Below are 16,126 nucleotides of genomic sequence, written 5' to 3'. Positions count from 1 at the left end.
TATTTCCATAACCGCATTTGGGGGAACATAAATCATGAAACCTTCCTCGAAATGCTACTCACTGACAAACATGTTTCTTCGTGTTACTAAAATGAATTCACATAACCATAACAAAAACTACAAGTGGACTTAATCACAAGTCACAAATCAGAAAAAGGAGTTATGTGTATGATATAAACATGTTTTGTAAATGATGCGGGGACCATAAATCACACAAATTGTTCTGATGTTGGACTTTTCTTTTTTCAAAAGTCATGAAAAAGATAACGAATGTGATTTATGTGGTCAAACATGTTTTCCTAGTGTTGTGGGGACCTGAATCTGTCACGCGGGGCTCCTTAATCTCGAAACCTCACTAGAAATGTTACTGATTGTTGTTGTAGCTTGTTTAAAATATTTCATTCGCCTGTGTGTGTGTGTGTGTGTGTTTATGTGTGTGCGTGTAGGTGGTAGCGATGGGCATGTACTTTGGCAAGGGTGTGTATCTGCAAAGTAGCTGGAACATCTTGGACGGGGTCCTGGTGTTTGTGTCCCTGGTGGACATTCTGGTGTCAGTGGCATCAGCGGGTGGGAACCGGATCCTGGGCATCCTGCGCGTGCTGCGGCTGCTGCGCACCTTGCGACCACTCAGGTCTGCTTGACCGTCTATCCAACCGTTCTCGACTGTCATGCACAGTGCCCGATTCCAATTAAATACTAAAATACGATTTATGACCCCTCTTTTTTAGGGGGTCTCAACATGCTCTGAAACTCACCAATGCGTGTATCCTGGGTGAAAATGTTTATTTTAGGAGTTGGAAAACATAACCTCCCAAAGGAACCCCCACTGGAAGCAGAAAAAAAAGCTAAATTGCAAATGATTTTTAACATAAGGCCACGCGATAGTGGGAGGAGCCTGATGTCAAAGTTTGACAGAAAACACTGAAAATGTGTCTTCATGAGATTTTGGTCAAATTTGGTAGTAAAAAAAAAAAGTAAAACTGATGAATATGGCAACTTGAAGAGATTTGTCCATTTGTCAACTTCCTCAATGAGTAACTGCTTCATTTTGAGGTGAGAGGAAGTAACATTAAAAACTGGGGGAAAGGGGAAACGCCAAAACTTTTTTTTGTTTACATAATAATTGAAATGAACACTGCGAGCTGCGATGAACGAATTCAAACACCCCCACACCTGTCAGAGTCGTGTAAAAGTTGGGAAAATGTGCTGCACGGAGCACTCAATGTGAGAATACTGGATTGTGGAGTTATTTTAATGCCAGACCTCCTGTGTGTTTCTTTGGACTTTTTTGTGGGTCTCCTTATGATAGACAGGTCCGCCAAATTTCCTATCGCTAAACTTTCCAATGCAAAAACGGAGGATACGAGCTAGAATGGCTTCTGCAAATCAAAACGACGCACTTCCTGTGTCATTCAGGCTCGGCCTCTCAAGACTTTTTTCGTGGGTCTACTCGTGATTGACATGTCTACCTAATTTCCTGTTTCTAAGTGAAACTGGCTGAAGTTGAATTAAAACCACCCCAAAAAACACTGAGCCAAAATAATTGCTACGAACCAAAATGGCAGACGTCCTTGCATCTTTTGGGATATGGCTACTTGACACTTTTTTTTTTATGAATCAACCCGACAAGTCTACAAAAATAAAACGTAAAAAATCCCCCGCGGGTGCTCGCGATACAATTTTTGGCCGGAGTCATGCCTTTCAAATGTCAGCTTTCACCAGAATGATCACAAATTTGGTGGGCTTTAGAGCCATGGGAAAATCCAAAAACACATTTTTTTTTTTTTTTTTTGGCGTCCGTACATTGCCATGGCGCATTTCTCGTTTTTCAAAACGTTGTCATTCGCGTCTAAGCGTAGGTGTTGCCGTTCCAGGGTGATCAGTCGCGCTCCGGGCCTAAAACTGGTGGTGGAGACCCTGATCACATCGCTCAGGCCCATCGGGAACATCGTCCTCATCTGCTGCGCTTTTTTCATCGTCTTTGGCATTTTGGGGGTTCAGGTAAACACCCGCGAAACATAAATATGCAGATTTTCACACTGCACTGCTGTAAAGTACTGATTGTTTGAAGACAAACGAGCTTGAGGATTACAATTGAAATCGGGGACAATGGGAAAATGCAAATGAGGTGCTGATAAAGCATCGCACTGTGTGGTGCCGTGCGATTCTGCTTGATTTGGTTTCGATCCCAATAAAGGGACAGTATCATCGATACCGGTCTATTTTTTTTAATAACACGCGGTGGTCTTTTAATTGTTGAATGTGAATGTGTAGACGCGTTTTTAAAATAATGCAATCATTCTTTTTTTTTTTAAATCCACTCCGATCGTGATACGAGTCACTCGAATTATGGTCCAATTCGTTCCAGTCACGATACGATCCGATTCTCTTCAATCAGCCTCTGAATTGAATCAATTTCACTCCAATTACGATATGATGAGATGGAAATTCACTGCAATTATGATATGATGAACGCCAATTGCTGCACGAATCGAAGCGACCGACTGGAATTACGATACGCTTCGTTTCGATTACTCCATGAATGGAATCGATCTCGCTCCAGTTTTGATTTGAATCCAATTCACTCCAATTAATATGCGATGGATGACATTCACTGCAATTATATGATTAACGGCAATTGCTACACGGATCGAAGCGACCGACTCGAATTACGATACGCTTCTCTTCGATAACTCCATGAATGGAATCGATCTCGCTCCAGTTTTGATTTGAATCCAATTCACTCCAATTAATATGCGATGGATGACATTCACTGCAATTATATGATTAACGCCAATTGCTACTCGAATCGAAGCGACCGACTGGAATTACGATACGCTTCTCTTCGATAACTCCATGAATGGAATCGATCGCGCTCCAGTTTTGATTGGAATCCAATTCACTCCAAATAATATGCGATGGATGACATTCACTGCAATTATGATATGATTAACGCCAATTGCTACACGAATCGAAGCGACCGACTCGAATTACGATACGCTTCCCTTCGATAACTCCATGAATGGAATCGATCTCGCTCCAGTTTTGATTTGATTCCAATTCACTCCAATTAATATGCAATGTATGACAAATATGATACCATTCACTATTCCATTCACTCCATTTGTTATGTGATTCCCTTCAATTTACGATTTAAAAAAAAAAACATAGTGAAAACAAATCTCAGAAAAAAAAACATAATAGAAAGAAAATGACATCATAAAACATTCCTACGATGAGACGTACTCATTTTTAGAGATCTAAAAAAAAAAAATGTAATTACATTAACACAATCATGATATACTTTTCATTCATTGTCATTTCAATTTTAACACGATCATTATTACTTGATGAGCCACTACCACTACTCTGTGACATTGTGATTTACGGGCATGTTTGTGTGCGCGCGTGTGCAGTTATTCAAAGGCAAGTTCTTCCACTGTGACGGCTACAACGTGACCAGCATCATCAATAAGACGCAGTGCTTGGAAGCAGGGCACCGCTGGTTGCGCAGGAAGTACAACTTTGACAACCTGGGACAGGTGTGACGCGCGCACGCACGCACGCACGCACGCACGCACGCGCGCACGCGAGCGGCGAAGTAAATGAAATGTCCGTCTCGCAGGCGCTGATGTCGCTGTTTGTGCTGTCGTGTAAAGACGGCTGGGTCAGCATCATGTACGACGGCCTGGACGCGGTCGGCGTCGACCAGCAGGTGCGGCGCCCGCCGTCAAACACGCCGCCGTTGTTGACTTGTCCTTCGGTCTTGGCAAATGAAAAATGAATGCAAAGGGAACATTTTCAATGAACACATAGTAGCAAAAAGTGGCTAAATGAACACAACAATGAGCTAATGAATTCATCATTCATGCCGGTTTTCAAATGTTATATTTTAATTAGGTAATTTAATTAGATGACTATAGAATAACTATTTAGTTCATAATTATATATATATATATATATATGTATGTATATATTTTTTAATGAATTAAGCTATATTAGGGAAAATGGCTACAATATAATGAATATAACAAATCGTGGGGTTTTTTTAGCCATTTTCAAATGTATAATTTCTCATTCAATTGATTATTATTAATTACCAACAACCAACTATTCAGTCAAATAAAAAAGTCATGCAATGTCAAACTGCTTATTTTAAAAAATATAGATTTTATTATTGTTTAATATAAGGAATTTTTTAAATTATTGAATAAGAAATATATCAGAAATAAGTTCTAAGAAAATAATACATTTTAATTTTAGGGGGGGAATGGCTAAATTCTTGTAACAAATTTTGTAATCGTTTTTTTTTTTTATGAGAAAAAAAACCAATGCTAAAAAAACAATCAAATTTCTACATACCTAATCCGATAATAATGATTTAATAAAAGAAAAATGTTGCATGTATATGTAAAATTGGTTATTTTACTCAGATTTAGTTTTAAATCATCCATAATGTAATGAGATGAGTCTATGTTAAAAAAAAATGGATAAATACAATTTTTAAAACTAATTTTGGTTAAAAACTGAATAAATTAATACAAAAGCCAAAATGTTTGATTATAAGATTGACTTACTAATTCGTGCTCAATTTCCACATTTATTCAAATTTATTTGATAATCGTGTTTTTAAATGAAATTGGCTAATTAAATGTGCATAGAAAATTGCTTATTTTAGCATCTTTTTATTATTGTTCAAAATAAATAAAAAAATATGAATGAAAAAATCATTTAATTAGAAATGTATTTCATAATAAATAGATGTTTTTACATGCGAATTTTTGGATGGGCAGGGACATATTTTGCCCGTCGCTGCTGCAACCTTTACGATCAATGCCTAACATGTACGTAAGTACAACGGGATAGAGCCGACAGTGTCGCGTGTGTGATCTTGTTCGTTTCAAAGAGAAGCAACCCCAAAAAAAAAAAAACGCAAGGATATTCCGGGAGAAGGGAGGAAGGTGGAAAAAAAAAAAAGAAAAAAAAAGCCAAGCCTTGGAATAGATGCGCTGTGACAGCCGCGCCACTTTGACTGCTGACTCGGGACTCCCGTCGTCCGCCTGTTTTCTTGGGCAGCCCGTGCGCAACAACAACCCGTGGATGCTGCTCTTCTTCATCTCCTTCCTGCTCATCGTCAGCTTCTTCGTGCTCAACATGTTCGTGGGCGTGGTGGTGGAGAACTTCCACAAGTGTCGACAGCAGCAGGAGGAGGAGGAGGCCCGGCTGCGCGAGGAGAAGCGGCGCAAGCGCCTGGAGAAGAGGAGGCGCAGTGAGTGCACCCCAGACGCATGCCAGCACAGTCGGAGAGGAAAAACGTTTTTAAATGATTGACTTTTCACAAAACGTCGTTCTGAAAATGCACGTGGGTTCCCTCTAGTGGTGAGTGAAAGAATCGCTGCCCAAGTGCCCTTGATGTACTTTGACTTTTTTTGTCGAGTTTGAGAACAGCTGAAATGCTACATTTTTTTTTCCAACTTTTGTTTAAAAGGAATAATAACATGGCTGGCTAACGTGTTCGTTTCGCCTGCCCCCGCCCCCCCCCCCCCCTCCACTCTCCACCGCGACGATAAAAAGTATCACGTGACTCAGAAATTATTCCACAAGTCCACCCCGGCATAAAATTGTTTTTCATTCACATTAAAGCAGACCCCCCAAATCTGCTTTGCGTTATATACTCCCTGCGCACACTCAACGAGACAATGAGATCGCCACTGCCACCTACTGTAGTGGGTGTGCTACTACACCACTATTTGCTCAGGGCTGCTTTAGCGCCAACGGAAGAATATGCCCGTTAGTACAAAAACAATACACACCTATCCCTAAAGACTGTGACAAAGTGTTGATTGAATTCTCTCACACACACACACACTCGACATTTTCCCAGCTGTCTTATTAAATAAATTCAACTCTTCCCCCCCCCCCCCGCTCTGCTCTTACAGTCACTAACTGTCTGCAGCCGACAGTTAAGCTTTGGCCCAAAGACACCTTCAGGTGCGTGTGCGTGCGTGTGTGTGAAGAGCAGAATTTATGAGGTGGGACAATTTATCTGCACACGCACACACGCACACGCACGCACTCTCTTCACTTGGTTTCATCAGTGACTTTGCTTTACATTTGGTGTCCCTCTCTGAAGCATATTTTAATAGGCCCGTGCGCGTGCGCGTGTGGTTATTCCGTTTATTTTACCGTGCGTCACGGGGACGTAACTCTGAGCGCACACAACTTTGGAGCCGCGCATTCATCCCCGGGGACGCACGTCACTCACACGCCGAGACGATCGGAGTAGCCGCAAATCGTGATGTCCCCACAACGTCGTTCCCACGGGATCGTGTGTAACTACAAATCCGTGTGTCGACACGCACGCACGCACGCACGCACGTCCGTGGGAATGATCCTCATGTGTGTGTGTGTGTGTGTGTGTGCGCGCGTGTGCGCTCAGAGGCCCTGGAGAAGCCGTACTACGCCGACTACTCGCCGCTGCGCCGCTCCATCCACAGCGTGTGCACCAGCCACTACCTGGACCTCTTCATCACCATCATCATCTTCACCAACCTGCTCACCATGAGCATGGAGCATTACAACCAGCCCCAGGTAACCACGGCAACAGTCCCCTCTCTCGTCACCCGGCATGACGGGCTTTTCACTGTGCCCGCGCGGAACAGTACCTGGTGGACATCCTCAAGTACTGCAACTACGTCTTCACGGTGGTGTTCGTCATCGAGGCCATCCTCAAGCTCGTCGCCTTTGGCCTCCGGCGCTTTTTCAAAGAAAGGTAGCAACGCTCGACAAGCCGTTGGACTCGGACGGGGGGGGGGAGTGCTTTTGCAAATAAAAAAAAAAAAAAACTTAAAGCGGAAAGTCAACCCAAACATTTTTTTTAAAAGAATATGTAGGCTTACTAGTTGAAACAAGGCAATATGATTGATATGAAATATGCAGCAAAATGCACCCGTTTTTAGCCATCTCCGGGGGCGGCCATTTTGTCACTTTTGTCGACCGAAAATCCCATCACGCATAAAACAGGTGAGCCGCCATTGGTCGTGACTTGAGCCATGAGCGACTGTGATGTCATTTTCAGTGGACAGAAGTGGCAAAATGGCCGCCCCCTGAGATGGACAAAAACGGGTGGATTTTGCTGCTTAACTCATATTTCATATTATGAAATGATTGCCTGATTTCAACACGCATAGAACATATTCTGGGAAAAAAATATGTTTGAGTTGACTTCCCTTTCAAGCAAATATTCAACGAATAAAAATGACACTAAAATGGAGCATTTAAAAAAAAAAAAAAAATCAACAACAATGATTGAGATAAACGAATAAAAACGGAATGAAAAAAAAAACACAGTTAAAATGAAATAAAAAGTAAATATGATGGAAAAAAAACAAATCACAATCCTGCAACGCACACTCGCAGCAAAAGCAATGTTACAAGACTAAAGCCCTGTGTTGGGTTTTAGTCGAAACGCTGACGCTGCCTGCGCTTGTCATCCAGATGGAACCAGCTGGACCTGGCCATCGTGCTGCTGTCCATCATGGGAATCACGCTGGAAGAAATCGACCTGAACGCCTCGCTGCCCATCAACCCCACCATCATACGCATCATGAGGGTGTTGAGGATCACGCGGGGTACGCCAGGCCACACACTCGAAAAACGACAGCGCCTGGCCGTCCGAGTCGCTCGAAGTTTGCGCTCCCGAGTGGCCCGAAACCGAGATGCGCTAAATTGCCGCGGCGGGAATTTTGGCGCATTGCCAGAGTATGTGCCCATTCAATTTCAATCCGGCGCATGCAATGTGACGTATGGAATCTGAAAGACGTTGTCTTCGAAAAGCCCGCCTTGAAAGCCTGACGCGCAAAAGCCAATGTCAAATATGGCGGTTAACTTTTCCACCCACAACGGCGGATAGGGCGCACGTGCGCTTTGAGTGCGCCCGCTCTTTGGGATCGGGCCTTTAAGCGTGCCAACTTACTGAGGCGCGGTGTCTTGCGTGTTGCAGTTCTGAAGCTTTTGAAGATGGCCACGGGAATGCGAGCTCTGCTGGACACGGTCATGCAAGCGCTGCCGCAGGTAACGACAACACGCCGACAAATGGCAAAAAGGCAAATGTCCGCAGCTGCTTGTTACAAAATGGGATTTTTGTTTTATCGCGAGGAGGGCTGCAACTAACGATTATTTTCCATCATCGGTTAATCTGTTGATTATTTTACAATTAACCGATGAATCGGATTTAAAAAAAAAAAAAAAAAAAAAACTTTTTTATTCCCATGCTTTGATTCAAAAGCATGACGTTATTCAAATTGACAAATTGATTTGTCAAAAAATAAGCAAAAATGTTGATCATTGTTTTCCCAAATGAAAAGCAAATGTTTTCTTTTGGTTCATCATAAAGATAATCAGCCCACTTTCATGGAGGACTACAGAAATCGGATAACATTTAATGTTGAGATTTGGACAACTTAACAAAAATACAGGCATTGATGATCAGAAAGAATTATCGATTCATTTGATAATTGATTAGTTGTCAATTAATCGTTGCACCTCTAATTACGATCATGAAGTCATGTAGTGGACCAGGCATGAGTAGCACAAATCTGTGAATAATTGTTGCTTGTTATCAGGGATGGGTGAGTACTGATACCAGGTATCGGTATCGGCCGATACCGATACTTGCAACGGCCGGCTGATACCAGTTGCGCCCATGAAAAGTTTTACTATTCTGACTGATTTTTTTTTAAATTTATTTATTTATTTATTTTTAGAAAAGGGTCTTATTTGTCTAGACAAGTTGTATTATTACATTTTTTCCCTCAGATATTTAAGTGATTTTATTAATTTTTTTTAATTAAAGGGTCATAAAGTCCCTCAATAATTATTTTTTCGTATTATAATCATATTTAAAAATCAATCATATTTTTAGCTTTTTTTTTTTTAACTGAAAACGATCTTTGTTTTTTTTTTCCCTTCTGAAAGATAATTACAAAATTAAATCTAACCGTGGCCAGCATTTGGAATCATTTTGAATGAAAACACACATTTTCTTTGACTCACACTGATAAAAGGCAGAAAAAAAAAATGAAGGAATATAAAACAAAGCGCATTTGTCTCACCTTGGTCCTCAAACATTTTTGAAATGTCTTCCCACAAGCCATTTTTGAGTGTTGACAAGAGGCCAAAAGGTGTTGAAATAAAGTCCTTTTTCCCTTTACGTCCTTACCTCTTGATGGATGCGCTCCAGCAACGTGACTCACCGAGTCGTCATTGAGCTCTTGCTTAGTTTTTTTGTTTTTTTTTGTTCCGTTTTTCTTTCACGCTTAATCTGAAAGGCGCGCTGATGTATGGCAAATGAAGTCATTCTACCTTTGCATAATGGCTTCCGTCGCTGCGTATTTGTCATCAAATATGGAGGAAGGACACTCTTAAGAGTGTCGGGAGCCACATCAAAGTGGCGATGATGTTTGCGTGGGGAAATTAGCGGCATTTGGATCATTTGCCCGATGCTCGTATCACATTTTTCCTTAATGAGAAACAAACACTGCAAGCAAGCAGAAATGTGCGTGTGTATGTATATATATATATACATATACATATATATATATATATATATATATATATATATATATTTTTTTTTTTTTTTTTTTTTTTGTATTGCTTGGATACTTTTCCGATTTGACTTTGTTTTTTTCCTTTTTGCTTTTGCTTCATTAAAAAAAAAAAAAAAAAAAAAGAATCCAATCAAAGTCATATTAATCTGGATGAATGTGATCGTTGAAAGATTCAAAAAAGAGGCGAACGCGCGTGACCTGATGTTCCGCCGGGGCCCTCGGCAAGTTTTGTTTTCCCCGTCGGCGAGCTGCGCGTATCTTTTGGGATTTCAAGTTAGTTTAGCGCACTCGCGCGCCCTCCCTGTCTGCTTTATGTACGCCTCTCTCTCTCTCTATGTGTGTGTGCGTACTTTCTATTTACGTGTGTGTGTGTGGCACCGTATACATGTACTGTATATATATGTGTGTGCGTATATGCACTCTATGTCCGTCTAGGTGGGGAATCTGGGTCTGCTCTTCATGTTGCTGTTCTTCATCTATGCAGCTCTGGGAGTTGAGCTCTTTGGAAAACTGGGTTAGTGCGCGTGTGCATGCGTACAGTACGCTCGTGCGTGTTTTGTTGCGTTCCATGCATTAATGATGTCAATTTTAGCCCCCGCAACACCGCCGCAACCCCCACCCCGCCGTTTACCGCCTTTTTCACCCTTGTTCCAAGGCCTTTCTTGCGGTTGCTTCGCAGAGTGTTCCGAGGAGAACCCGTGCGAGGGCCTCAGTCGTCACGCCACCTTCGACAACTTCGGCATGGCCTTCCTGACGCTCTTCCGAGTGTCCACCGGCGACAACTGGAACGGGATCATGAAGGTGATTGGCCGTCTGGGCTTTAAGCAAGATGGAGGATGGCGGCGTGCGCTAAGCGTAGTTTACGAGACAGGCGGAGGACACGTCAAGAGCGAGGGGACCATAGAGAGCGACGAGAGACAATTGTTTCGCAGGCCTAAGGTCTTTTGCGCCCCCCGTTGGAGGAGGTTGGAAGCACAACTTAAGTTGTCATTTTAAGTGAAAATTGGCAAAAGGCAAAATGTGTGGGGTTTTTTTTCTTTTCTTTTTCTTTTTACTTTGTTTTAAATGTTTTTGCAGATTTATTTTTACTTTTATGTCCCTTAATTTTTTACAAATGCTATTTTTTAAGACTTTTTCAACATTTGACAATGTTTTTAAAAATTGTAACAATTGTATTAGCTACATTTGCTTACTTTCTTATTAATTATAAGATAAGAAATTTATATATATATGTATTTTTTTTTTTTAACCTTTAGGTAATTTTTCTTTTTTAGCATTTTTTTAAACTTGATTTGTCTTGTTTACTGTTTTACATTTTGTTTTTTAACTTTCTTGCTTTTTTTTTTTTTAAAGATTTTGAACATTGAAGATTTGATTTTTTTTCCCCTTATTTCTTAATCGTTATTTTACTTTAATTCGTGTTACTTTTTACTTTTTATATTTTGAAATTCTTACACATCTTTCCAGCATGTTTCACGTTTTTATTAATATTTATTTTAAACATGACTTTTTTGCTCTTTTTGAGATCTCCTTGTTGGGTACTGATTAATGCGAAGGGATACCAGTTTGATACACACTTCTGAAATGAGAAATTCGCTCAAATTACCTTTAATTGTCTTATTTTTAATAATGACTTAAATGTGTATAAAGACACCGTTCATGTTAATGATTTAACAAGTTAAGAAACGGGTTATTGTCAGTGTGCAACATTTGTTTATTTCTTATCCCCCCCCCCCCAAAAAAAAAATCTGTGCGTCTTTTTTTGCCCATCCAACGGGGACAACTGGAAGGGAATTGTGAAGGTCATTGTCTGAGCCGTCTGGTCTTGAATGAAGACGGAAGGCTGTGATGTTCATGCGATGCTAAACGTAGTTTATGAGACAGGCGACGGGCAGAATATAATCTGGGAACAGTCGAGGGTGAAGAGACAATTGTTCCGCAGCCTCGAGGTCTTTTGCGCCCCCCGTTGGCCGATCTTGGAATCACAATGTGGCGCATTACTGTACATGCGACACAGTTTACAGTTTGGAGTTGAAGACGTCAGTTTAGGCTTAAATTGGCAAAAGGTTTTCCAAAGTTTAATATTTCTATAAAAATATATTTTTTAAACTTTTTTCATTGTTTTTATACTTTCCAGTCAGTTAGGGTTGTCGTGTCCTTTCCCTTTACCCTTGTTTCCTTTTTTTTGTGTTTTAAAACATTTGTTTTGCATGTAGTTTTTAAAAATATACATTTTTTTCCTTTTAAAACATGTATTTTCCTTTTTACACTTAAAAAAAAACCATTTATTTTTCCTATTGTACTTTTTGCAATTAAATTGTTTTTCCCAGTTATCTTACTGAAAAAAGAAAACCTTTGAAAAACCTTTTTACCTTTTCACATTTTTTTACTCAAATTCCTTTTTAGGTTTTAGTATCTTAACAAATATATTTTACTTTTTCAAATGTTTTGCATTGTATTTATTTTCTTTTTAACATTCTTTTGTTGTTTTCATGTCAATAAAAACATGTCTTTTAGTTTTATTATTCTTTATTGTATCATTTTTGTATAACTTTTGCCAATTGCCAAAAAATTATACTCTGCTTTGCAAGGAACCGGTTGACGATAAAATAGCAATTCAAGTCGTTCCAATTTTTTTTTTTTTTTTAGCACCTAAGACTTGTTATTATGATAATATTTCCGGATGCCTATTTTTTTCTGAGCTTATCACACGTGTCAATTTGTGCTTTAAGGACACGCTGCGCGACTGCCGGCCGGAGGACCGCCACTGCCTCAGCTACCTGCCGCTGATCTCGCCCGTCTACTTTGTCACCTTCGTGCTGACGGCGCAGTTTGTGCTGGTCAACGTGGTGGTGGCCGTCCTCATGAAGCACCTGGAGGAGAGCAACAAGGAGGCGCAGCTGGAGGAGATGGAGGAGCGGCGGGAGCGCGAGGAGGCCGCCCGCAGGAACAGCGCCGCGTCGGGGGGCGGGGACCCCGCCGCCCCCAACGGTGACGCGCCCGCGCAGGTCTGTCGTCGGTCGCAACCTCGGCCTTGATCCGACATGTCTTTAAGCGACTGAGGCCGAACGGCGTGCACTGCTCAGCTGCAACCGGACGTCGTTCAGACCTGTCCAGGTCACCGCATAAACGGGATGCGGCTAAGATTAAAGAAGGAAGTCAAATGTAATGTTGAGAACTCATTGAGATTGATTAATCATGTCTTGAATCAACTGAGGCAAAACGGAGGCACGAGGCACTCTGCTCCGATTAGTTTACTGACTAAACGGGATGCAGAAAATATTGAAACAGGAATGAAAAGTAGCTCTCGGAATTTATTATTCTTGATTAACCATATAGTGAAGCAACTGAGGCAAAATGGAGAGCCATATTTAGCTGAAAACGCAAGACGTTCAGGCCCGACTAGTTTACTACCTAAACGGGATGCAGTTGAGATTAAAGCAGGAAGTAAAATGAAATGTTGAGAACTGTTCAATGTTGGTTAATCGTGTCTTGAAGCAACTGATGCAAAACGGAGGCACAAGGCACTCAGGTCCGATTAGTTTACTGACTAAACGGGATGCAGAAAATATTGAAACAGGAATGAAAAGTAGCTCTCGGAATTTATTATTGTTGATTCATCATATAGTGAATCAACTGAGGCAAAATGGAGAGCCATATTTAGCTGAAAACACAAGACGTTCAGGCCCGACTAGTTTACTACCTAAACGGGATGCAGTTGAGATTAAAGCAGGAAGTAAAATGTAATGTTGAGAACTGTTCAATGTTGGTTAATCGTGTCTTGAAGCAACTGATGCAAAACGGAGAGACAAGTCACTCAGGTCCGATTGGTTAACTGACTAAACGGGATGCAGAAAATATTGAACCAGGAATGAAAAGTAGCGCTCACAATTCATTATTGTTAATTATTCTTGTTTTGAAGCAACTGAGGCAAAATGTGCCACATTTGACCGAAACCAGGAGAGGGTGCAAGTCATTCAGGCCCGACTACTTTGCCACCTCGGCAGGCTGCAGAACAATTTAAAACAGGAAGTTAAAGTGGCATTAACAATTGATTGATCTCGAAACAACTAAGGTCACCGGAGTCATTCAGCCCCGCCTAGTTTGCTGCCAAAACAGGATGCAGAAAGCATCCAAATCACCAGTGAAAGCTCATTTGCCATGTGATGCCAACCGGGCAGGTGCAGGTGGAGGATGAGGAGCGTCGCCGCGGCAACCTGCTGAGCATCGGCCGCATGCTGTCGCTGCCCAGCGACAGCTACAGCCAGCAGCCGCTCAGATGCGCGCCGTACCCGCCGGCTGCCGTCGACGCCTACTTGGCCTACAGCTACTCAGGTGAGCCTTTGTTGTGTTTTGCTTTTTCTTTGGCTTTCGAGGGATGTTTCGCTCCTATCAATGACTCCCACACAATGACTTTGGCTTTGTTTGAGTTTTATTTCGCTTTCGTGTGATGCAGTAATTAACATCAGTGCTTGTGAAATCATTTATTATTATTATTATTATTATTATTATTTGCGGTAGTGTTCAGTCTAATTAATGTCCGATATTTATTGTTGATATGTGCAAATATGATTATATTTTTTTTATGTATTATTTATTGTGTATTTTATATTTATTTATAAGGTCATGACCTTATGTACTTTAATAACTTTTAAAAATCATTATCATACTGTTAATTTTTTTTAGTAGGTAGTTGTACCTTTTTTCCAAATGATATGCTATTTTTACAATATACTATTTTAATAATTATTTTTACCGCGCATGTATACTGCATGTTTATTTTTACTCAAAGTATTTTTTTTTTAATAATACTGTTACCATATTTCTTTCAAGTTATTTATTATTTATTTATTATGTATTTGTATGACTTTATGCTTTAAATCCAATTCAAATTATTTTTTAAGTATCAAGTATTTTGATATTTATTTCACATCTATTTGAATTTAAATTATGATTATTAATCCTTTTAAATATTTTTTCAAATGATTGATTATTACTTTTATTGTGTATTTTTATAAAGCCATTAAAGATGGCACCTTTATTTGCTTATGTATTTTTTATCATAATGTTGAAATATGTTGTTTGTTGGATGCAGTTGTAGCTTTTTTTTTTTCAGGTTATTTATTTTTATTTTCAATTTGTTTTCATCAATACTTATTTCTTTAAATTGTTAAAATGTTTGTTGAACCCAGTTGTTTTTCTTTTAACCTTTGGGGCACACATGATTTAGCCCCACGTATTCTGCCTAGCAACATGCCATTACTTATTGTCTGTGTGGCCACTACTCCCCCTGTTCGTTCTCTGCTGGATGTGGCAGTGAAGTAGCCTGCCCCTGGTTACCAAATAAACCGCCCATCATTATTCATTTATTTTTAGTTCAAATTTGGGGCACACATAACTTTGCCCCATGCAGATTCAGCCACGAACTTAGGTATCGCTTATGAAAGTCGCCATGGTAAATTTGTATTCTTTTTTGTGTAGGCTCCATGTCGTCACTGGGCTCCAGCGGGGGCGGCTCCCTGCTGCAGGTCCCGGGCGCCCTCCCCGCCATCAGCCACGCCTCGTTGGGCTACGGACGCAGCAGCCGCCCCATGATCCGCCTCAGCAGCTCCCAGAGCATCGACAGGGGCTCGCCCCGCCCGGGCGGCCCGTCCAACCGCCGCCGACTGGACTCTGCTCACAGCGTGGACGGGTGCCGGTTCAGCCCCGCCCGGGTCGTGGACCTTCACCGACTTAGCTCCGCCCACAGCGTGGATGGATACAAAGTGGGCGGGGAGAGGGCCAAGCTGGTGTCTAGCTGCAGTATAGACAGACATCCCTCGCTCAGGCTGAGTCCCCTGCACGGGGCCTCCAGGGGGCCGTCTCATTGGCTGAGCCCCGAGGAGAGTTTGGATCGCAACAAGCTAAGCCCCTCATACGTCCCAGACAGTTCCGTCCTCAAGAGACCGACGTCCTTCCGCGCTGCCGGCAGACAGCTGCGCAGACAAGTGAGTTTCATTTTACGTTTGGTGTGTGAAACGTTAGGTTCCATTATTTTTCTTTTTTCAAGTCTTTGGGCACTCGTGATTTTGCCCCATGAAGTTAGAGGCGTAGGTGTTGTGTCAAGGTCATTTGCCTCAAATGTTTTCTTTCAGCATTCATGCACCGAGTTTCCCCCTCGTTTCTATAAAAGGGCTTGGGGGCACATTTGGTTGTGCCCCACGAGCTCTGCCTCGCGACAAGCCTTTAATTTTTTTGTATTCTTTTTTTTTTCAACATTTAAGGAAACTAAACTAGCGTTTTAAAAAAAAGGTCTTTGGGACAGATGCAAATATGCCCCACACATTGGCCTAACATCCACTTAAACAGTTTTTCACCAAGGACACATTTTTTAATAGCTTTGGGGCACGCGTGACTTGGCCCCACGAACTCTGCTTAGCAACAAGGCTTTTACTTTGTTTTACCATTCTTTTTGTTTAACATTCGAGGAAACGGATTTGTTCATAACAATTTAACTGCCGTTAAAAAAAAGGCCTTTG

At 41.2% G+C, this 16,126-nt stretch overlaps 1 protein-coding gene across 1 annotated transcript in view; it reads left to right on the top strand.

The window, feature by feature from the left end:
* Positions 1–16,126, top strand: part of LOC147146494 (voltage-dependent T-type calcium channel subunit alpha-1H-like) — a 64,563-nt gene that overhangs the window by 44,692 nt on the left and 3,745 nt on the right. The window contains exons 21-34 of the mRNA XM_086033411.1: positions 447–631; positions 1,875–2,001; positions 3,417–3,542; positions 3,626–3,715; positions 5,077–5,269; positions 6,440–6,591; positions 6,663–6,772; positions 7,498–7,631; positions 8,003–8,073; positions 10,044–10,122; positions 10,288–10,409; positions 12,341–12,616; positions 13,790–13,943; positions 15,090–15,595. Of these exons, the coding sequence (XP_085889537.1) occupies positions 447–631; positions 1,875–2,001; positions 3,417–3,542; positions 3,626–3,715; positions 5,077–5,269; positions 6,440–6,591; positions 6,663–6,772; positions 7,498–7,631; positions 8,003–8,073; positions 10,044–10,122; positions 10,288–10,409; positions 12,341–12,616; positions 13,790–13,943; positions 15,090–15,595 (2,325 nt within the window). The remainder of the gene's footprint in view (positions 1–446; positions 632–1,874; positions 2,002–3,416; positions 3,543–3,625; positions 3,716–5,076; positions 5,270–6,439; positions 6,592–6,662; positions 6,773–7,497; positions 7,632–8,002; positions 8,074–10,043; positions 10,123–10,287; positions 10,410–12,340; positions 12,617–13,789; positions 13,944–15,089; positions 15,596–16,126) is intronic.

Source organism: Filicampus tigris, chromosome 6 (genome assembly GCF_054856515.1).
Source record: "Filicampus tigris isolate MCC_2025a chromosome 6, RoL_Ftig_1.0, whole genome shotgun sequence".
Taxonomy (NCBI): domain Eukaryota; kingdom Metazoa; phylum Chordata; class Actinopteri; order Syngnathiformes; family Syngnathidae; genus Filicampus; species Filicampus tigris.
Note: the sequence above shows the minus strand (reverse complement) of the source record. Positions and strands in the feature narration are given on the sequence as shown.